The sequence below is a fragment of the Hemiscyllium ocellatum genome, chromosome 17, assembly GCF_020745735.1.
Source record: "Hemiscyllium ocellatum isolate sHemOce1 chromosome 17, sHemOce1.pat.X.cur, whole genome shotgun sequence".
In the NCBI taxonomy this organism is placed as follows: Eukaryota; Metazoa; Chordata; class Chondrichthyes; order Orectolobiformes; family Hemiscylliidae; genus Hemiscyllium; species Hemiscyllium ocellatum.
This window is the reverse complement of record NC_083417.1, coordinates 50,946,856-50,970,930: the sequence shown is the minus strand read 5'-3', so window position 1 is coordinate 50,970,930 and position 24,075 is coordinate 50,946,856. Positions and strand designations below refer to the sequence as shown.

At 39.4% G+C, this 24,075-nt stretch overlaps 1 protein-coding gene across 2 annotated transcripts in view; it reads right to left on the bottom strand.

Annotated features, from left to right (window-relative positions):
- Positions 1 to 24,075, bottom strand: part of nfatc3a (nuclear factor of activated T cells 3a) — a 169,356-nt gene that overhangs the window by 51,127 nt on the left and 94,154 nt on the right. For both annotated transcript variants that reach the window (XM_060838146.1, XM_060838147.1), the window contains exons 7-8: positions 9,365 to 9,420; positions 8,073 to 8,199 (exon numbers count right to left, since the gene is read on the bottom strand). In XM_060838146.1, the coding sequence (XP_060694129.1) occupies positions 8,073 to 8,199; positions 9,365 to 9,420 (183 nt within the window). The remainder of the gene's footprint in view (positions 1 to 8,072; positions 8,200 to 9,364; positions 9,421 to 24,075) is intronic.

The following is a 24,075-nucleotide window of genomic DNA, read 5'->3' as shown; positions in this document are numbered from 1 at the left end:
ATGACTTGGGCAAGTGGACTGGGAACAACTATTTGCAGATACAACCACGTTAGAGCAGTGGAAAGCATTCAATGAAGAAATAGCAAGAGAACAGGATAGTAATGTTTCCCGAAAGACAAAGGATTGGATTGTGACCAGAGAACTCTGGGCATCAGGGAGAGCGCGGTGGGAAGGGAGAGGGGGAGGAGAGAGGAGAGAGGGAGGGGTGGAGGAGAGAGAGGGGGTGGGCGGGGGGGGGGGTGCAGAGAGAGGGGGAGGACAGATAGGCGGGGAGAGAGGGCGAGAACAAGAAAATCATTAGAAGGAGGACCCATTATGGACCAGAAAGGTAATCAGAGTTGACCCATGTGGAGGTGGGCACAATCCTCATCTGGGTTAAATGTTTATCAGGGAGGCAAGGCAAGAGATATCAGAGGTCATGAATGTAATTTTCAATTCTGTCCATAGGCAAGGTGCCAGAAGATGGAGAAATGTTAATGCTGTCCCATTATTAGAAAAGGAAGATTGGAGTAGGCTAGGAAATTACAGGCCAGTCAGCCTAACCTTGATAGTGGACAAAACATTAGAAAGAATTCTGAGGGACACTGTATATATTTGGAGAGACAGATTTATCAGGGATAGTTCAACATTGATTTGTTACAGGAAGGTCACGTTTGACAACCAGGATCAGATATGTTGAGGTGGCAACCAGGAATGTTGATAAGGACAATGCAGTTGATGTGGTCTATATGGACCTCAGCAAGACATATCATCTGGTCCCTCATGGCAGACTGACCAATAAAAGTAAGAACCCATGGTATCCAAGGCAAAGTGGAATGTTAAATCTAAAATTGACTGACAGGCAGGAACAGAGGATGATGGTAGAGGAATGCTTCTGTGATTGGAAGTCTGACTCCAGTAAGCTTCCACAGAGACTCGTGTTAGGGCCCTTGCTGTTTTTGGTGAATGAAGATAAGAGGTAGTAGATTGAGAGAAGAAGGGAGGAGAAACCCCCTCAGAGAGTGGTTGAGTCAGAAACTGTCAGTCCATTTAAACAGTCTGTAAATGTCCAATTGTGTTGTCATTGCCTCTAGGACTATATGCCAAAAGTTGGAAAATGTGATGTGTGTAGTTCTGTTGATCAGTATCAATGTAACGGGCAGAAAGATTTCCTTCTGTGCTGTAAACATCTGAGCTTATGAAAGCTTGTGCAATGTGTTTGCTGTAACTGGCACAATGAAATTGCATGGCATCGAGTGCAAAGCATCCAAGATGTATCGGAACAGAGCATTCAAATATAACTTCTTAATCAATGAGCTTGAAAATTTGTTCATGAGCAGTACAGAGCTTGTGCAAGGAAATGCTAGTTAGAAAAGAGAATTCAATATCACATCAAATACAGAAAGCAAAATACAAAGAGAATGTAAAGATTGGATGAAGAAAGATTAGAAAAGGAAAGAAAAACAGTAAAGATCATGTGATGTTTAAAATAATTTCCAAAGCTAAATAAAATCTAATGCTTTTAAAAACAAACTTCAAAAGCAATTAGTTAAATGGGTATTTAAGACTGAAACAGACAAACCCCAAATTTATTAGTTTACCTTACATCTATGATGTCAATACAGGAATTACACACTGTTCAATGCAATTCAATGGAAAGTCAGATGGTGATGCTGTAAAGCCTATAAAAGAACAAGTTCTAGATTTAAGTTTAACTACGTATATTAATTACAAAGCACGAGTCAGGAGACTAATGGAATATGTGTATTCTCCACGTGCCTGGATGAATGTGGTCCAATGCTTGAGCAGTTTAACATTTTGGGCAAAGCAACCTGTTTGGCGGACACCCCATAAACCATGTCAAACATTCAGTCTTCACTATCAATGAAAAGTGTAGCATTGTGTACCATCTGCAAGATGAAGTGCGCAGCAATTCAACATTACACATTCAACAGCACCCCTTCTGAACCTATGATCTCTTAACACTTGGAAGAACAAGGAGCACCACCACCTGAAAGTTCCCTCCAAGCCATATATCAACTAAACCAATACTCCTTCACCTTGCTGGACACCAATCTGAGAACAACATTCCTAACAGCACTGTTGTACTTACCTACACCACATGGATTGCAACAGTTCAATAAAGCTGCTCACCAATGGCAAGGTGGCAATGGCAGTTCCTGGTTGTGGTAGTCCTAGAGCTGGGGACTCCTTGTTATTGGCAAGGTGATGGCAGCAGCAGAACTAGGGGCTCATGCTTGCAGGGCGACCATCAGCAGCCTGTTGGCAAGATGTGCCCAGCTACTAAGAGGTGGTACCTGAAGAGTTGGAACTCTGACATGGGTGGGTCTGGTGTAAGTGGCAGAGGAGTGGCAGCATGGGTGCTGTTGGTCAGCCAGCTCAGGGTTTAGGACTCTGGCAGAATGAAGATGTGTTCTCTGTCAGCTATATCTTTTTATTCTTAAAATATTCAAAATGGCACTGGATTGTGGCAACAGTTGAAGCTTTTCACTGTACTTTACTGTTTTACTTATTACAGACAAGTGACAATAAATCATCATTTACATTGTCCAGGGCAAACTGGAATGGGCAATAAATGCTGGCTTGGTCAGCAATGCTCACATTCCATGAAAGAAAATAAAACTGTGCCTTCCTCAAGTTTGTCTGTTTTGCACACAAATCTGCAGTTAATGCCATTAATGTTATTTTTACAGTAAATTCTAGCCTAACCTATTGAAAAGTGTAACTACATTTACTAGTATAAGCAAAAACCATAATATCATAAGTCAATCATTTTTAAACATATTCTCCTATGGTCCTTTTTTTTTCATTTGAAAGTAGCAGCAATTGCCACTGCAAATGTCAAAACTCAAAGGACTGCTGCCAAACAAAATAGTGTACCTGCCAGCACAAACAAAAAAATTAAGAGTCTGAACCGTGGAACAGAAAGAAAAATAACAAATACTGGAAATCACTGGGAGCCCTAATTTCAGAATTCTCTGTCCTAAAACATTTCACTTTTTTTAAGGTGTGTCATGATTCCATTGATTTTTCCCTCAGCTCTATCATTCTTCTCTTTTTATTAAATTTAACAGGCAGTTTTGCCAACAGCTGCAATGTATCATAGATGAATATAGTTTTCTTCAGAGAATTATGACTGTGAAAGACACCCAAATTATTCCAATTTCCAAACAATGAACTGTTGGGAGGGTTGATCAATATTTGGTACAACTACTAATATTTGGTAACACTACTAAAAAAAACTTTTAACTTGACAATCACGCAAACAAGATTGGAGTGGTGCTGGACGCCTACTCGCAGAACACTTTACAGAACATCTCCTGGACACCCGCACCAATCAACCCCACCACCTCGTGGCCCAACATTTCAACTCCCCCTCTCATTCTACTGACGACATGCAGGACCTTGGCCTCCTCCATCACCACTCCCTCACCACCCGATGCCTGGAGTAACAACGCCTCATCTTCCGCCTCGGGTCCCTTCACCCCATGGCATCAATGTGGACTTTACCAGTTTCCTCATTTTCCCTCCCCCCACCTTACCCCAGTTCCAACCTTCCAGCTCAGTGTCCACATGACCTGTCCCATCTGTCAATCTTCCTTCCCACCGGTCTGCTCCACCCTCCCCTCCAACCTGTTACCTTTACCTCCACTTCCATCCACCTACTGCACTCTCAGCTACCTTCTCCCCAGCCCCACACCCTCCCATTTATCTCTCCACCCGCGAGGCTCCCGGCCTCATTCCTGATTAAGGGTTTTTGCACGAAATATCAATTTTCCTACTCCTCAGATGCTGCCTGACCTGCAGTGCTTTTTCCAGCATCACTCTAATCTTGGTTTTGATCTCCAGCATCTGCAGTACCCATTTTTGCCTAATCATGCAAACAAGTGTAGGCCACTGGGATCTTCAAGCCAGCTTCATCACTCATTAAGACCATGGTTGTTCTGATTTTAACCTCAAGTTCACATTCCTGCATATCCCTGATAATCTTTCATCGCTGTGGTAATCAAGTAATCAAACCTTCATAAATCTTGCAATCACATATCTATTGATCGCTGCCTTAAAAGTATTTAAAGATTCTTCCTTTTGAAGAAGCGAATTCCAAAGACTCTCAAACAGTCTGAAACTGGCCAGTGGACCGAAGTTGTGGAGCTGATTTTTGCACTGAATGAGAACTGTCAGCAGTATTGATCAGATGGTGTCAGGAAGATCAGTTTGTTGTAGTAGCAGCAGCTGCAGCATTGTACAGTCCCAGGTTGTTGTCACAGATATTCCACCATCATCTTAACTGTTCTATATGGCCATCTGGGAGAAGACTTCAAGTGCGCCCCGCTTCCTTCAAATATTGATAGATAAGAGCCCTCAATTGGGAGAAGCAAATGATACTCTCCTTTCCCAGCTTTCTGCACTTCAGTAATTTCAAAATGTTTCAATTTTTGCTCCCCTAAACCATTCCTGCACTTGGCACTGTTCCAAGTGTAGTACAGTAATAGCTAAGGCAGCACAGAGAACCTGAGACAAAGAAAATTATGTTTAAATCAAGGTAGTTGTTATAGCTAAACATTCACAATCTAATCAATGTAGAGACACATGGCAATCAGTATATTATATCTCACTCCCCTTCAGAAAAAGCCCAAACCCCTTACCAAAATGTTTTTTGTTGCCTCTTTATTTAGGGCATTACTGTAGCTAAATTTTAACTGAACTAATTAATACAAGAGGTCATGACAATCATTTGGTGCATCACACTCTACAAAAAAACAGGATGCACACATAAACTTTGCTCAGACATTTGAGTATAGGAGCTGGGATATTATGTTGAGATTGTACAAGGCATTGGTGCGGCCTCTTCTGGACTACCGTGTACAGTTCTGGTCACCTTGCTATAGGAAGGATATTATTAAATTGGAGAGAGGTCAGAAAAGATATACTAGGATGCTGCCAGTAATAGAAGGTTTGAGTTATAATGATAGGCTGGAACTTTTTTCACTACAGCGTAGGAGGTTGAGGGGTGATCTTATAAAGGTTTATAAAATCATGAAGGCATAGATAAGAATAGTATGGGTCTTGTATCTTGGGTGGGGGACTTCAAAACTAGGGGGAATATTTTTAAGGTGAAAGGAAAAAGATTTAAAAAGGACATGATGGGTAACTTTTATTTTACATAAAGTGTGGGCTATATGTGGAATGAACTGCCAGAGAAAGAGGTACAACTACAACATTTAAAAAGATATTTGAATATGTGCACGAATAGGAAAGGTTTAGAGGGTTATAGGTCAAATACAGGCAAGTGGGACGAGATTGCTTTGGGAACACGTTGGACCATAGGGTCTGCTTCCATGCTGTATGACTCTATACTTGTCCATTTAAAGTAGACACACACACTCTATTTACAGTTGATGACCCTAAGTTCTACATTCTCCCACACAAGAAACATCCTTTCAACATCCATCCAGTCAAGTCCAGTCAGAATCTTATATTTCAATTGAGTCACCCCGATTCTTCTAAACACTAAATGAGACAGGCCTAGCCTGTCTAGGCTTTCCTCATAAGGCAATCTGCTCATTCCAGGTATTAGTTTAATAAACATTTTCTGCTTCCAATTCATTAACATCCTGAAGTATAGTGATCAATACTGTACACAGTTTTCCAGACATCATGTTCCTAACACCCCCTTTTATCAGAAGTATAACCTTCCTACTGCTGCAATTCCCTTTGCAAGAAGCCGTAACATTCTATAATCTTTCCTGATTACATGCTGTACTTCCATGCTAAACTTCTTTTGATTCATGCACTGGAATACCCAAATCTCTCTGCATCTCAGAGCTCTGCAACTTCTCACCATTTAGATAATGCACTTTTTAAAATTCTTTCTGCCAAAATGGACAATTTCACATTTTTCCACATTATACTCCACTTGCCAGATCTTTGGTAACTCATGTAACCTAGCAATTTGTAGGCACCTTATGAGTTACTCACAACTCACTATCTACCCATCTTTGCGCCATCAGCAAATTTAGCTACCATATCTTCATCTAAATAATTTATGTAAATTGGAAAGATTTGGGGCCTCCCCACCAAACCTTGTGACATACCATTCATGACATTTTGCCAGCTTGAAAACTACTTTTCTTCCTACTTTCTGCTTCCTGTTGGCCAACCAATCTTTTATCCATATGAATATATTCCCCCAAATACCATGATCGTTCAAAGCATAGAGTCAAACAGCATGGAAACAGACCCTTCAGTCCAACCAGTCCATGCTGACCATAATCCCAAACCAAACTAGTCCCACCTGCCTGCACTTGACCCATATTGTTACAAAGATTTCTTACTGCTGCAATATTTTTTAGACACTAACTGTATCCACATCCATCACTTCCTTCGGAAGTTCATTTCACACATGAACCACACAATGTTTAAAAAAGTGCCTTTTTAAAAAATCTCTCTTCTCATCTTAAGAATATGTCCCCTAACCTTGAAATCACCCCAAGGAAAAGACATTTGACATTCACCTTACCAATATCCCTTATGACTATATAAGGCCACCCCTCCAGTGAGAAAAAGCCCTCCTTAAAATTCAAACTCTCCATTCTCAACAACATCTTGGTAAATCTCTTCTGAACCCTCTCCACCTTAATAATACCCTTCCGTTAACATGGCAACCAGAACTGGATACACTCCCTCAGAAGAGGTCTCACCAATATCTTGTACAATCTCAATATAACATCCCAACTCCTATAGTCAAAAGGTCTGAGCAATGAAGGCAAGCATGTTAAACACCTTCTTAACCATCCTATCTACATGTGAAGCAGACTTCAAAAAATTATGTACCTGAACCTCTAGGTTCTTCTCTTCTACAATACCACCCAAGGTCCTGTTTTTAAATGTCTAAGTCCTGCCCTTGTTTGTTTTATCAAAATGCAGTACCTCATATTTATCCAAACTAAACTCCATCTACCACTCTTTTTCCCATTGGTCCAATCGATCAATATCTTTGTTATCTTACCTTTTTCGCTGTCCACGCTACCATCAAATTTGGTGTCATCTGCAAACTAAATAACCATGCCTTCTGTATTCTCACCTAAATCTTTATATAAATGACAAACAAAAGTGAACCTAGTACCGATCCTGTGGAACACAGTTGGTCACAGACCTCCAGTCAGAAAAACAACCCTCCACCATCACGCTCCGTGTCATTCCATTAAGCCAGTCTTGTATCCAACTAGCAAGCTCACCCTGAGAATCCCATTTGATCTAACTTTATTAGTTAGTTTACCTTGTCAAAGGCTTTATTAAAGTCCAATATTTAAACACATCAACTATCGCACTAACCACCTCTTTTAAGACCCAAGGACAAAGTCCATCAGGGGTTTAGGATATCTAGTTGGCGCAGACAAGTTGGACCGAAGGGTTCGGTTCTGTGCTGTATAACTCTATGGTTCTATGACCTGTTAACTTGCAATTCCAACAATTTATTCCATACTATTTTCCTGGTGATTGTAATTTTCTTCAGTTGCTCCTTTTCTTTCGATTTCGGATTTACAGCTATTTCTGGGATGTTACTCGTATCTTCTCTGGTGAAGACTGACAAAATCTCTGTTCAATTCATCTGCCATCTTTTTAACCTTATAACTCCCCAGACTTTTGAGAGGACCAACAGTGACTGCGTTAACCATTTTACTTTTTAAGTATCTAAATAACGTTTTTCTATCTGCTTTTATATCTTTGGCTAATTTTCTCTTATACTCTTAATTTTTCCTCCTTTTTAATCTTGCAGTAATTCTTTGTTACCGTTTTTACATTCGGTCCAATTTTCTGACCTGCCATCTACCTTTGCACAATCATCTCTTTTCTTGAGTTTAATATAATACTTAAACTTTTTAGTTAAATATGTATTGTGGGTCCATTCCTTAGAATTTTACTTATTTCAAGTCAACATACAGCTTTGAAACGGCAATACAATGAAAAGCAAGTGGTTTTTTTTAAAGAAATATGCAATTTTATTGAAGAGAAAATATAACTTGCCCTTTTTTGGTAGTCAAAATAGAACAAGCAATGAAATTATTTACCTGGCATGTAAGTAAAGCGCTGGGACTGACTTCTTTTTCTCTTGCCATTGCAAACATAAAACTGAACTTGAACTGCAGACGTAACATTTTTGTTATGGTATGGAGGGACTTCAACAACAAGATTAACCTGAAATAAGATAACTTCAAAATTAAATTCATGCACTGTTTGCTTTCTACTGTTTAAAGTTTGAAAATGTAAATATTGATGATCATCATCAAGGTGGCTTTTGAATTTCGTACGGCAATACCAATAATAAAACTGCAATTTCAGTTCCTGATATCTTCCACATTTCACTTCACTCCTCAATAAAATGAAGAATGGACTTGAGATACTGGGAAGATCAAAAATGAGCTTTTGGTTTAAAAATGATAAAGTGTAAATGGTATAAATTTTAAAATATAATTAGACTCCAAAGATTAGGTTTCAAAATACTCAAACAAAATTTTCCAATCAGAAAATAACTGACTACTGATGTTATGATCAAATTAGGCTGAGCTCAACACACACAGTATTATCATCATTGGCACAAGATTACAATATCAAGCTCGATTGACTTTTTTGAAGACTTTAGCCTATTTTGATGCAGGAGGTAAAATAAATCTTATTGCAAAATAAAACCTCTGATCAAGAAGTAATGTGTGGATGTGTAAAGTCTCCAATGGCACTTAAAGTAATTAAAGTATTTGGCACATAATTAAAGAAGAATTTTTCAAGATGAAGTTTATTCTACTTAAACCTATTGAAAGGACAGACAACCATGAAATGGCATTTCATTTCCTTTGCCTTAAAAAAAATAGAATTACAGATTGCTCTGCTATAGCGTGACACTTGTGTTTGTCTGCAACCTTGTGTTATGAAAAACTGCCCTATGGAAAACTACTGTAGAAGATCGTGCTGTAGAAGATCACACTATGGAAAACCCGATATGCCTGTTCAGCAGAAAGTTCTTGACATTGCAAACAATGTCCATAATTCATCAATCGCATTATAGCCAATTTGCGCTGACGAAATGAGTGTTACAGAAGAACTACCTGTACAAGAAAATCTTGCATGCAATCAAACAAAATTTTCAATTGTTCAAGTCAACATGGATAATAGGGAAAATATGTGACGACTGCTTTTCATCTTCATAACTCAGGCAGTTCAACATTATTTGGAAGAAATTCTGAAAAGGTTACTTATGACTTTTTTTAAACATTCATCGAAACAATGATAAGTAATCACTCCAAATATATACGGCAGTTGAAATCTAACCATAGTGAATAACATCAAAAAGAAAAAAAAAACTTACCCCTTGTGACTTCTCCCTGATAATTTTTCCTTCTACCTCCCATTGAGGGCGCCCATCTGTGAAACACATCAGAATAATCAGAGAACTTACTTTGCTATGATTCCATTGCATATTCCAAAATTGGCTCTGTTTCGAGGCCAGTAACGTTTTGATTAAAGGCACCAACATTTGGAAACAGTTATTTACTAACAGAACAAAACCATAAGATTCCACATTTTAAATACTTTTTTAAGCTATACAAAAGTCGGCAATCACCATATGGGTCATAAGTAGACAATGGAAGAATCCCTGGTTATCAACTTAAATTATTTATTTAAGTCCACAAGTACAGTTTGAAAACCAAAACCTTCCAAATTCAGAACTATGAACCCTCAACTGAGATAGGTTGGTTCACAATTACTGGCTCATGTTACTCATGCAGATAGTAACTAACATGGATAGAAGCTTGGGATTTCAGCCAGTGCCTGCAGAATTGACCATGGCATCAAAACAGGAGTCATCTGGTTTGTACAAATCAATACCACACAAAGTTAGAATGAAATCACAATTGCCAACATAATTCATAATGTTTTCTACACAATCCCTTTAAAACAAAACACCATTTTCTTTATTATCATTTGTGTTGCTTTTAAAGTACAATCTACATATAGCATTTCATTTGTATTTACAATACACTGGTTTTGCCAGCTTAGGAATGTTAATAATACATCAAATTCATTATTTTAGGGGATGAAGTAACTGCAAATTTGAGTAGAGGATAACATGAACATTTCAGCCAGTATCTGCAGAACAGACAAGAAAAAAAACAAAAAATAACGATGAGTCTTCAGCTTAGAGTTACACAATGCTTTAGAGCTAGCAAAGTTCATTGATCATGAGTATTAAAAAGTACTTCATAATATTGTTCCATGGAGATATTCACTGAATTTTACCTCAAATGAGTGATATCAGATGAAATTTGAAAAATACGCCCAGTAATAAATACGTTAATTTTGAAAAGGATTGTTTATGATAATTCCCTCAAGGAGAGATCCCCACATAGTTTCTTAATATGTATCACTAAATCTGGAACGGATAGCTAGTCCCAGTAATGGTCATTGTTTTGGCATAAGCCCTTCATCAGGAAAAACCAAAACACAGACTTTCCTGCTCCTTCGATGCTGCCTGACCTGCTGTGCTTTTCCAGGGCCACACTTTTCAAATCTGATCTCCAGCATCTTTAATCCTCACTTTGTCCAGCAGTGATCATGACAAGTTACTAATTATTGTAAAAACTCAACTGGTTCAGAAATGCCATTTAGTAAGGAAATCTATCATCCTTAACTGGGCCTGGCTGATGTACGAGTTTAGACCGAAAGCAATGTGATTGATTCTAAACGGCCTCTTGAATTGATTTATCAAACCACTCAGTTGTAGCAGGTAAGGAGGGACAACAAATGCTGGCTTTGTCAATGATGCCCACATCAGACGGCAGATCACTTAAACCGTCAAAATCCAAATGAAAATAAACAAAGTTCAATATTTTGTTTGTTGTTCATCCCACTGTTTCTTGGAATACATACCAGGAGGTGGAAAATGCTCTATTTAGATTTCATTTCACAGACAATAAAACTTCAGTTTCTAGACAAATCATATAAGAAATAAAAATACATCTAAAAATATTAATTTTTCATATTTGCCAGAAACAAGTGAATGCAAGGGTGGAAGCCCTTTGCTTTACAAGATAATGAAACTCATGCAACTATAGATTTCCATCGAGAAAACCCCTAGTAGTCATATCATAGTATTGAATCGTTTACACAACTGCAGGAACTTTGCCTCCATCATCCTAAACTGATGCCTAATCCTTACGTTGATCACACTGAAGACCTTACTGAAATCATGTCTTAATTTGCCTTATACGTGGGTTCTTTGTCATGTTATAATGGTATAATATGTATTAAATATTGCAGATTTACCTTTTTCACCCCTTTTATTTTCTTGGTCCATGTTCCTCCAGTCTTTTTGGCATGAGTCAATATTCTGATACTCAGGATCAACACAATTGTTCTCTGAACTGTTTTCATAGTTTAAATGACTCTCCTGTGTTTTGATTAATCAAATTTTACAAGGAGTGCAGTCTGATATCGCACAATCTGAATATGTTTTTTTTCCAAATGTGCTTTTCAATATTTTAGTTGTACAGTTCATAATTTATTTTGCTTTGTTGATTATTGCTCCAATGATTGAACATTTCGAGGCTTGAGCCTCCAAAAATTGTTTAACATCTTTTATTATAACGCTTAGCTGTTTGAACCATCAGTGTCTTACATCACTTACTTTCTTTATATGTAAACCACACATTGGTAGCAATCTCCTCCATCCTTGTCCATAAATTTCACTTGAAGTTTGTACCATTTTGTAGTTCCCAGGCCATCTCACCAAATTCGATGTCATTCCTAATCACCTGCATATTTAACCAACTGAATTTAGTCTATAAATCCTTCCTGTAGAAGCTGTAAGGCTTCACTTGAATTAAAAAGCTTCGAGTCCATATTACCCTTAAACCTCTGTTTTCTCTACGGTTCCACCATTGCCTATTCTTCATCCAATTTCATGCTGTCTATATATACGCTCCATTGCTAGAAACAGTTGATATAAATTTATTCACTAACTGTAACTATGATTATGCATTATTTCAAACACAAGCTAATTGTCTATCCTATATTTTGCAGCTAGATAGTCTTTTCTATAAACAGGCATTGGTTAAAAAATTCCAAAATTTCTGATATTCCCAGTAAATTGAATAGCTGATGTACCACTATTATTCAAGAATGATGGGAGACGGAAAGCAGGAAAATATAAGCCAGTTAGTCTAACTTTGGTCAAGGGGAAATTGCTAGAATCCATTTTAAGGAAGTTATAGCACTTATTTGGAAAATAACTGTTATCAGGCAGGGTCAATATGGTTTTGTGAAAGGGATCTCATGTTTAATTGGAGATGGTGAGGAATACAGATGCTGGAAAACCAGAGTCAATAAGTTGTGGAGCTGGTAAAAGTACTTCAGGTCAAGCAGCATCAGAACAGCAGAAGAGTCGACATTTCGGGCAGGACCCTTCATCAGTCTTGCCCAAAATGCGGACTCTCCTGTTCTTCTGATCTTATGTTTAACTATCTTTTTGAAGAAGTAACAAAGAAGGTAGTTAAAAGGAAGCCTGTGAATGTGGCATATTTCAATTTCCAAAAGGCATTTAATAAGGTACCTCAAAGGTTACATACAAAGTAAGCAATTGTGAAGTACGGGGTAATAGCTTTGGTTAGCTAACAAGCAACAGAGAGCAGAGATGGATGGATCTTTTTTGGGTTGCCAAGCTGTAATGTGTAGGGTGTTACAGGGACCAGTGCTGGTGCCTAAACCATCTATAACCTATATGAATTATGCGGATGCGAGGTTGAACTTATGACAAATAGACAAAGACTTTTCCTTGGGGTGGACAAGTCCAGAACTAGAGGGCAAAGGTTTAGGGTGAGAGGGTGGTACATGTATGGAATGAGCTGCCAGAGGAAGTGGTGGAGGCCAGTACAATTGCAACATTTAAAAAGCATTTGGATGGGTATATGAATAGGAAGGGTTCGGAGGAATATGGGCCGGGTGCTGGCCGGTGGGACTAGATTGGATTGGGATATCTGGTCGGTTGGACTGAAGGGTCTGTTTCTGTGCTTTACATCTCTATGCTGACAGACACAGAATAGGAGTCAAGTTTTATTACTAAAAATTTTGGAAATAATTTTTGCTTAGGCAGGATGAAAATCTAAACTTTATGCACAATTGTTCTATAAAAGAAATGAACTTCTTGCCAAAATTGTCAATGTTTAAATCTTTAAAACCAACATCCCAATGTAACTACACCAATATAATCAATGCAATTATTATAATTAGTTAACTACATTAAATATTTTGGCAAAAAAAGTCTACAACAACTGCATGCACTTATTGGAACTGTTAATTCAAACGGCTACAGCAACAGAGGCATGGGTTCAGTTCCCGTAATGTATCAGATAGTTATTTCTTGGGGTCTTCCTCTTCACCTTACCCCCACTGTGTTAAAATGGGAGAGATAAATGGTGATTTCTGATTAATAGCCCTTTTACAATAAGGGAATGACATTAGTAGAGGCAGACATGCATTTATACAGTACATTTAAAGTAACAAAGTACCCCACGGAGCTTCAGAGGGGTGCAATAAAACAAATTTGACACTAAGCTAAATAAAAAGATATTAGGGCAGATGATCAACAAGTTACAACAAGAGTTGGGTTTTAAGGAGGTTCTTAAAGAAAAACTGAAGACATCTGTAACTCAGCACTAATTTCATTACTACTACACATACCACTTCAAATTAAGATATTGAGAGCGAAAAACAAACTGAAACTAGAATTGAATATCAAATTATTCTCGGCTTGCTTGCTCTATTTTGTTGCTAGGAAATTCATATTGGTGTTATCTTAGTTTTACACATGTTCAAGTTCATTTTCTTTCTAGATAAAGCAAATTGCATTCCTTGCTCTCAATTTTAGCCTCATTGGAATGTCTTCCAAACAACTGAATTTTTAAAATTAATTACATTTCACACATTTTCTTTTAAACTTCTGGTTTCTTCATTAATCGGACCTGATTGCAGAGTCAAAAAGTGTGGTGCTGGAAAAGCACAGCTGGTCAGGCAGCATCCGAGGAGCAGCAGAGTTGACGTTTTGAGCATAAGCTCTTAATCAGGAACGATCCCTGATGAACAGCTTATGCTTGAAATGTCGACTCTCCTGCTTCTCGGACACTGCCCGACTGGTTGTGCTTTTCCAGCACACCTTTTGACTCTGATCTCCAACATCTGCAACCCCCTCTTTCTCCCCTGACTGACTGCAGTTTGTATATCCAAGCTCAGCATTAGGGGCTCTTATTAACATTCCTTCTGACACTCATTTGCAAAAATAAAACCCTCAACAATACCATAATATAAAACACTTCCCATACATTACTCAGCTAATGATATTCAATTAATGACATTAGGCTACAAAGTGTTGATGGGTATAAAAAAAATAGATTTTGCCTTTTCCTACCACTTGCAATTTAGGTGGCATTTTTAAGTTTTCAATTCGAAGACACAGGTGGTTTTAGTGATTGTGGTTGCATAGAGATAAATTTAGAACTTTAAGTCTTTTGATTTTTACCTTGATATAGGGAGACAAATCTGCCCACAGTAGCTGGAAATCTCACCACATAAGCACACGTGAAGCTTTCAAACTCTAGATAAAGAGGGTTATGTGGGCAAATGTTCCGCACCATATTGAATATTACATAACAAAGACAAAGGATTGGGTTATTGATATTCACAAAATTTGTTTTGTTAGTTCAAGTTGTGTACAAATCACTTATGTGATGGACTGCATTGGTGTTGGAAAAAAAAATTGTGAAATGATGTGAATTCTACTATGTTGTACTTGCTAATTCATGAATAGCAACTTCAAAAAAATGAATTATTTTTCTGCAAGATTCTTCTGCCTCATTGGCACTTCAAAATATTTTACTGGCTTACATTTAGTTTATCTTGATTGACAACACACAGATCAGAGATGATATGAGCCAGTTCTGAATTTCTGCATTGCAACCGAGTGATGCTTCGGAACTGTGATACCTTGTGACATGACACTTTTGAAGTGCACTGCAACAATTCTAAATATGGTAGTCTTGAAAGATGTGACATGAAGTCTGTAGTTAACTAAAGTGCCTCCCAAGGTATCTAAATGGAATTCAGAAAGTGGAATTTTATAAAATGTATAAGCAACGTTGGCTATGGCGAGATTAGTAGCGGAGACGTGAGAATAGTTCAATGAGATCTTTCTCGATGTCAGGAGCAAATGCTGCATCCTTTTTGTACTTGCCAAGATTCTTGATAGGCACTGATGAGTTGCCAATTAAGGAGGATAATAGCTTGTTAAATGCTTCATTAATATTCAGCTTCCTATCATGCCAAACATGCCAAAGAAGATACGCAGAGATTCAGAAACAGAAATTGCTGGGAGAATTCAGCAAGTCTGACAGCATCTATGGAGAGAAAGCAGAGTTCACTTTTCAAGTCCAGTGACTCTTCTTCAGAACTGTTTTGATTCTGTTTTGTTTCTGATTTCCAGTATCTGCAGTTCTTTCGCAGTTTTTGTTCAGCATCGAGAATTCATGAAAATCAAAGTGCGTATTTGGTGGCTTCAGATTGCCACTCACTTGGAAGTACCTCTATATTGGACACCAGACACAAACATCTCAGGCTACATTCTAAGGAACTGGTCATGTGCGCTCCATGCTCATAGACACTGGTATTCGATACATACCAGCTTCTAAGAAAACTTGTGACATATCGCCCAAACCACTTATAGTACACTTCTGTACTTCAATGCTGCACTTTGGCCTGCACTGGCAACTATATTATAATGCTGCTTCAAAGACATTGCATTCTCAGGTACACACACCTAGCTCATGGAGTTGACCAGGTTGCATCTCCAGGCCATAGGGTCAGGCACAGGCACAGGCTCTCAGTGCTTGCTCACTCTGATCCAATGTGGATACTCACAGTATCCTTACCTGCTTTGTCTTTCAGCCAGAGATACCAGGAACACAGAAATACTGTCTTGTTGTGCCATCTAGCATAGACACAAAGCCATGGAGCTTGTCATGGTTATCAGCAATCCACACTCATAGGATACAGTCTTTTGGTCAGGTGTTCTGAACGCAGTAAGTCAGGGCCAGCTAACTATACCTGTCCAGGGAATTGTAAATGGTCAGTCAACTGCACAGAGTTATCACAATCAAGATGTTCACCACATAAAGGGTGAGGAAATGAATGTCAAACATTCAGATTGTCTAGACTTTTTCCTATCAAATATAAACTACTCTTCAACCACCTCTTTGGACATGTTATGATACCACTCCAGGGCAAGTGGGACTTGAACTCGAACCTTCTGTTCAGAGGTAACTTATTCCCATTTGCTGGGAATAAGTAATTTCAATCTGAGAATGATCAGTTTAATGGCTTGATCAAAGGATGTTTGAGGATTTGATATTTCAGTAAATTCCCAGAAAGAGAAAAAAAAAGCCAAACAACTGCCAGTGATCTTTCTCCCACATACGTTTTAGATTCCTGAATGTGACAATCTCCTATTATAATATAAAAGCAGTTAGGTATAAACAGCAAAGCCATCATCTCTTCCTTTATTTGTTTTTTTAAAATATTCTTAACATATTCTAATATCTCAAAACCAATAAGCAAAGACCAGAATATATTTATCTTTAATATTGTTCAGTTAGACAAGGCGCTTGTGAGCCATGTCCTTTAGGGAAGGAAATCTCCCATCTTTATCTGGTCTGGACTAAATAGGACTCCAGACTTTCAGCAATGCAGTTGATTATTAACTGCTGTCTGGCCAATTAGGAATGAGAGATAAATGCCGGTCTACCCTGGGATGCTCACATTCCATGAACAAATAAAACAAACTTGTTTATAATATTTACAACAGTCAATCATGTATGAACAGAAGGAGCAAAACGAATATGTCTGCTGCTAGGAATCCTGTAGCAAGTAACTCACCTCCTGACTCCCCAAAGCCTGTCCATCATCTACAAACCACAAGTCAGGCATATGATGGAAACATCCTCATTTACCTGGATGAGTACAACTCCAACAAAACTCAAGAAGCTTGACACCATCCAGAACAAAGCTGCCCACTTGAGTGGGACCACATCCACACCCTCCACCACTGACACACAGTAGCAGCAGTGTATACTATCTAAAAGGTGCACTGCAGAAATCACCAGAGATGTTGAGATGGCAGCTTCTAAGCCTACGATCACTTCCATCTAGAAGGTCAAGGGCAGCAGATACATGGAAATATGTGTTGCACTCCAAGCTACTTACCTTCCTTACTTGAAAATACATCATTGTTCCATCACTGTCACGGGTAAAATCCTGAATTCCTTTCCGGTGCATCTACCTACAGCACATGCACTGCAGTGGGACAAGGCAGCAGCTCACCACCACTCTCTCAACAGCAACTAAGGATGGGCAATAAATGCTGAGCAGCCAGTGATGTACACTTCTCATGAGTAAATTAAAAACGATTAAAAGGGTAGGTAAATTTTAGGAAAACAGAAATAGGTGAACAAGTAGCTCTTTCTAAATCATTCTGTTCAGCTGTGTTATGATACACCAAGGGACAGATAGGATTTGAACCCAGGACTCTTGGTACAAAAAAGAAATGGACACAATGGAATAACCAAGTTACAGAAACATATCAGGCCTTAACTGTAAGATAACTTAATTAACCTTCTCTCATTATATAGTGATCTAAAACAGCCTGTTCACCAGTTAGTTCCTTAACGTTGATTTGCAAGGCCATTAACGCAACATTGTTTCTCTATTCCCAATGCCATGATCTGCTGAGTACTTCCAACAGTTTCTGATTTTGTTTTAGACTTTCCCTATCTGCCGAATTTTATTTGTGTTTCAGTTATATCATTATTTCAACTAATTTTGCTTTATGCATTCAAAATTTAATTTTAATATTTTCCTATTTTTCCCTGATGATCTTGCTCACTAATACAATATCACCATTATTAAACTCACCTTTTTTCTGACATAATCTGCTTACTCCATCCAAATCACTGTTCTGCTCTATAGCCTCGACTGTGCTGTTCAGAATTGTAAAATAACTTTACCTGATCCTACAATCTCAATTTTTTAATAGTTTAAAGTCCTATCAATTGTTTTCATTGCTCAATTCATCAGAACCTTGACCGCAGCCCAACTTAAATACAGCTGAAATTAAATATTTCAAAATATTACTTCCGGGTTACTCTAATTTGTACACACTTACAAACACACACACATACACACAGTCTGATTCAGTTGCTTGCCAATTTGCTCAAGCTACAATTGCTGATCTGGAATTAAGAGGAATAGAGTTATATCAAGCGAACAAATAAGGCTGAAGAGATATGAATAAGATGACCAGCAAGGGAGCTGCTACTCTGATTGGCAGTTTTGATAAATAATCAAAATATGGCTCTAATGCAACCAATGAAAAATGTTCCAAAGACATTACATCATAGAATTCATCCATTAAAAGGATTACTCTACTTACTTAGAAATACTACACTGTCGGTTGGCCATTTGACTGTTCTGCCTAGTTAAAATCTCTCTTCAGGATTAAATATCCCCCACTTGCCTGGACGTTGAGAGGTGGGCAAGTGGGGAATATTCCATCATACTCCAGATTTGCATCTTGTAAGAGGAAACAGGACCACAGACACTGGAGAGTCAAAGTCGATAAAGTGTGGCACTGGAAAAGGCACAGCAGCATCTGAAAAGCAATTCAATTGGCGTTTCGGGCATAAACCATCAATGGGAGGGGAGTTACTTGCCTCAAAATCTCTAGCTTTGCACTTGATCTCACAGTCAGTTTTTATATACCTGGTCAATGGTAACCCCTGGACGTTGACCGTGAGGGATTCAATGATGGTACCCTCACTGAATAAGACCATAAGATATAGAAGTGGAAGTAAGGCCATTCAGCCCATCGAGTCCACTCCGCCGTTTAATCATGGCTGATGGGCATTTCAACTCCACTTACCCGCATTCTCCCCGTGGCCCTTAATTCCTTGTGACATCAAGAATTTATCAATCTCTGCCTTGAAGACATTTAGCGTCCCAGCCTCCACTGCACTCTGCGGCAATGAATTCCACAGGCCCACCACTCTCTGGCTGAAGAAATGTCTCCGCATTTCTGTTCTGAATTGAACCCCCTCTAATTTTAAGGCTGTGCCCACGGGTCCTAGTCTCCCCGCCTAAAGGAAACAATTTCTTAGCATCCACCCTTTCCAAGCCATGTATTATCTTGTAAGTTTCTATTAGATCTCCCCTTCACTTTCTAAACTCCAATGAATACAATCCCAGGATCCTCAGCTGTTCCTCGTATGTTAGACCTACCATTCTAGGGATCATCCGCGTGTGAATCTCCGCTGGACACGCTCCAGTGCCAGTATGTCCCTCCTGGGTGTGGGGCCCAAAACTGGACACAGTACTCCAAATGGGGCCTAACCAGAGCTTTATAAAGTCTCAGTAGCACATCGCTGCTTTTATATTCCAACCTTCTTGAGATAACTGACAACATTGCATTCGCTTTCTTCATCACAGATTCAACCTGCATATTTACCTTTCGAGAATCCTCGACTAGCACTCCCAGTTCCCTTTGTACTTTGGCTTTATGAATTTTCTCACCGTTTAGAAAGTAGTCCATGCTTGTATTCTTTTTTCCAAAGTGCAAGACCTCGCATTTGCTCACGTTGAACTTCATCAGCCATTTCCTGGGCCATTCTCCCAAATTGTCTAGATCCTTCTGCAGCCTCCCCACTTCCTCAGTACTACCTGCCTGTCCACCTATCTTCATATCATCGGCAAACTTCGCTAGAATGCACCCAGTCTCTTCATCCAGATCATTCGTGAACAGCTGCGGTCCCAACACTGAACCCTGTGGGGCACCAGTTGTCACCGGCTGCCATTCTGAAAAAGAACCTCTTATCCCAATTCTCTGCCTTCTGTCAGACAGCCAATCCTAAATCCATACCAGTAGATCACCTCGAACACTATGGGCCCTCACTTTACTCAGCAGCTTCCCGTGTGGCACCTTATCAAAGGTGGAAGTCTAGATAGATCACATCCACTGGGTTTCCCAGGTCTAATCTACTTGTAACCTCTTCAAAGAATTCTAACAGGTTTGTCAGACACGACCTCCCCTTACTAAATCCATGTTGACTTGTTCTAATCCGACCCTGCTCTTCCAAGAATTTAGAAACCTCATCCTTCACGACGGATTCTAGAATTTTACCAACAACCGAGGTTAGGCGAATTGGCCGATAATTTTCCATCTTTTGTCTTGATCAAATGTCATTGGATTGAATTTTCATTTCTCATCCATCATTGCCTAGCCACCTGTTTGGTGCAACATTACTGGTTACTAGTCAGGCCTGAATGTCATCCAGGTCTTGCCTCATATGGACATGGACTGTTTCAGTATCTGAGGAATTGCAAATGGTGCTGAACATTGTGCAATGCTGCGCAGTGGGACGGTTTCAGATTCTTGGGGCATTGGGAGTGGTTCGAAGTGGGACCTGTATAAATTGTATGGATTGTACTTGGACAGGACTGGTACGGATGCCCCAGGGGAGTGTTTGCTAGAGCGGTTGAGGGGAGATTTGCCAGGGGATGGGAAGCTATGTAAGTAGTTAGAGGAGGAGGAGACAGCAAGGACAAAAACAGAAGACAGAAAAGGAAAGAAGTAGTGACAGGCAGAGAAACCAAGGACAAAATTCAAACAAGACTGTTGAGAAAAATATTGGGAGTGAGACAAACAATGTTAAAAAGAAGCTTAAAGCGCAGAACATTTGCAATAAAGTGGGTGAACTAATTGCACAGATAGATGTAAATGGGTACAATATAATTGGAATTATGGATACATGGCTGTAGGGCGACCAGGGATGGAAACTGAATGTCAGAGGGTATTCAGTATTTAGGAAGAACAGGCAAAAAGGAAATGGTGATGGAGTGGCATTGCCGGTTAAAGGGGAAATGAACACAATAGTGAGAAAGGATATTAGCTCTCACAACGTGGAGCCTGTATAGAGTAGAGTTGAGAGATACCAAGGGACAGAAAACATTACTGGGTGTCATGTATAGGCCCCCAAACAGCAGTGGTGATGTTGAGAATGGCATTAAACAGGAAATTGGAGTTGCATGTGACAGGGGAAGATCGGTCATCATGGGTGATTTTAATCTGTACATAGATTGGGCAAATCAAATTAGCCACAAGGCCATAGAGGGGGAATTCTGAAGGACATAAATCAGATACCAGAAATGTTGGAGAATGCAAGATTTAGTGAGAGGGACGAACTGAGTGTTAATCATTATTAGTAGAGAAATGGCGCTCGGAAAATTGATGGGATTGAAGCAAATAAATCCCCAGGGCCCAATAATCTACATTTCAGAGTATTGAAGAAAGTGGCTGTAGAAATAGTGGATGCACTGGTGGTGATCTTCCAGGATTCTATAGACTCTGGAACAGTCGCTGCAGATTGGAGGGTACTTAATGTCACTTAATTATTCAAAAAGGAAGGTAGGGAGAAAACAGTGAATTACAGAACAGCAAGCCTAACATCAATAGTGGGGAGAATTTATACAATGTCATAACAGAGCATTTAGAAAGCAGTGGCACAATCAGACAGAGTCAGCATGGATTTATGAAGGGGAAATCATATTTGACATTTATTGGAATTCTACGAAGATGTAATTAGTACAGTTGACAAGGGGGACCCAGTCAATTCATATATTTGGACAAAGTCCCACATAAGAAATTATTGTGCAAGATTAAAGTGCATAGGATTGGGGAAAGTATTGAGTTGGATATAAAACTGGCTGGCAGACAGGAAACAAAGAATATGAATTAATGAGTCATTTTCAAATTGGCAGGCAGGAACTAGTCGGGTGCCACAGTGACCAGTGCTGGGACCCCAAATGTTGACAATATTTATTAATGATTTGGATGAACAAAATATCTCCAAGTTCACAGCTGATACCAATTCAGGTGGGATAGTGAACTGTGACGAAGATGTAGAGATCCTTCAGCATGACCTGGGCAGGTTGGGTGAGTGGACAAATCAATGACAGATACAGTATCATTTTGATGAATGGGAGGTTATTCTCTTTGGAAGCAAAAACAAGCAGGCAGAATACTACCTGAATGGCTGTAAATTGGGAAAGGGGAGTGTGCAGCAGGACCTGGGTGTCATTGAGTGAGCGTGAAAGTGCAGAAGGCAAATGGTATGCTGGCCTTTAGTGCAAGACGTTTCGAGTACAGGAGCAGGAATGTGTTGTTGCAGTTATACAGGGCCTTGGAGAGGCCACACCAAGAATATTATGTGCCGATTTGGTATTCTTTCCTTAGGAGTGAAGTGAAGGTTTATTAGGCTGCTTCCAGGGATAGTATACGAGGAGAGGTTGACGAGGTTAGAAACATTTTCCTGGAGTTCAGACTATTAGTGGGTGGATGGGTCAGAGGGAGAGAGAATCTCATAAGAGACTTCAAATTCTAACAGACTACTAGGGTAGACGCAGGGAGGATGTTCCTGATGGTGGGTGTGACCAGAACCAGTCTAAAGATTTGGGGTAGAGATAAGGAGACATCTCTTAATCCAAAGTAGCGGTAAGCTTGTGGAATTCATTACCACAGGAAATAATTGATATCAAAACATTGAATATATTCAAGAGGCAACTCGATATAGCACTCGGGGTGAATGGGATCAAAGATTATGGGGAAAAAGTGGGATTAGGCTACTGAGTTGGAAGATCAGCCATGGTTGTGATGAATGGCAGAGCATGCTTGAAGGTCCGAAAGACCACCTCCTGCTCCTATCTTTTATATTTCTATGTAATCATCAGAAAATATTCCTATTTCTGACCTTAAGAAGAAGAGAAGGTCATTGACTAAGATTCAGATGAGGATTGGACCTAGGACACAACTTAAGAGTCATATAGCACGGAAACAGATCCTTTGGTCTAACCAGTCTATTCCCAACATAATCCCAAATGGAATAGCCCCACCTCCTGTTCCCAGTTCATATTCCTCCAAACCTTTCCTATTCATGTATTTATCCAAGTATCTTTTAAATGCGATAATTGCACCCACATCCACCACTTCCTTAAGACATTCATTCCCCACATAAGCCACAGTGCAAAAAAGATTTGCCCCTCAAGTCTTTCTTAAATCTCTCTCCTCTCACCATAAAATGTGCCCTCGAGTAGTGAAATTCCCCAACCTAGGAAAACTATTAACTCTACCTATACCTGTCATCATTTTATAAACTTCCGTCAGGTTGCCTCTCAGCCTCTTACACTCCAGTGAGAAAAGTTCCAGCTTATCCAGCCTTTCTTTATAACTAAAACTTTCCATACCTGGCAACACCCTGGTAAATCTCTTCAGAACATGCTGTAGCTTAATAATATCCTTCGTAAACTGTCTGAACAGTATTCCAGAATAGGCCTCACCACTGTCCTGTGGCTGAGGGATTGACCTTCCATACTACAACCACCTTTCCCTTGCACTAGATATGCCACCAAACAGCAGAGAGTTATCCTCTGATTTCTACCGACTCCTGCGTTGCTTGAATTCCATGATGCCATATTCGGTCAACTGCTGGCTTGATTTCAAGAACAGTCACTCTCGTCTTTACTCTGGAATTCAGCTCTTTTGTCCATGCTTGGAAGAGGTCTGTAAATGAAGTCAGGAGCTGCGTGGCCCAAACCCAAATGGAGCATCAAAGAGTTGGTTATTGCTAAACAAGTGCTGTTTGGCTATACTGTTGACAATTTCTTCCATGATGCTGCTGATCACTGACAGAAGACAGATAGCATGGCAATTGGCTGAGTTAGATTTGTCCTGCTTTCTGTTATCAGGACACAACTCGGCAATTCCAAGACTAACACTGTGGGGACATGGGCTCAAACCCATGGTAGATGGTTAAATTTGAATTCAATGAAAATCTGGAATTAAAAACTGGTCTAATGGTAATTATGTAACCATTGTAGATTGTCATAACTACCCATCTGGCTCACTAATGTCGTTTAAGGAAATCTGAC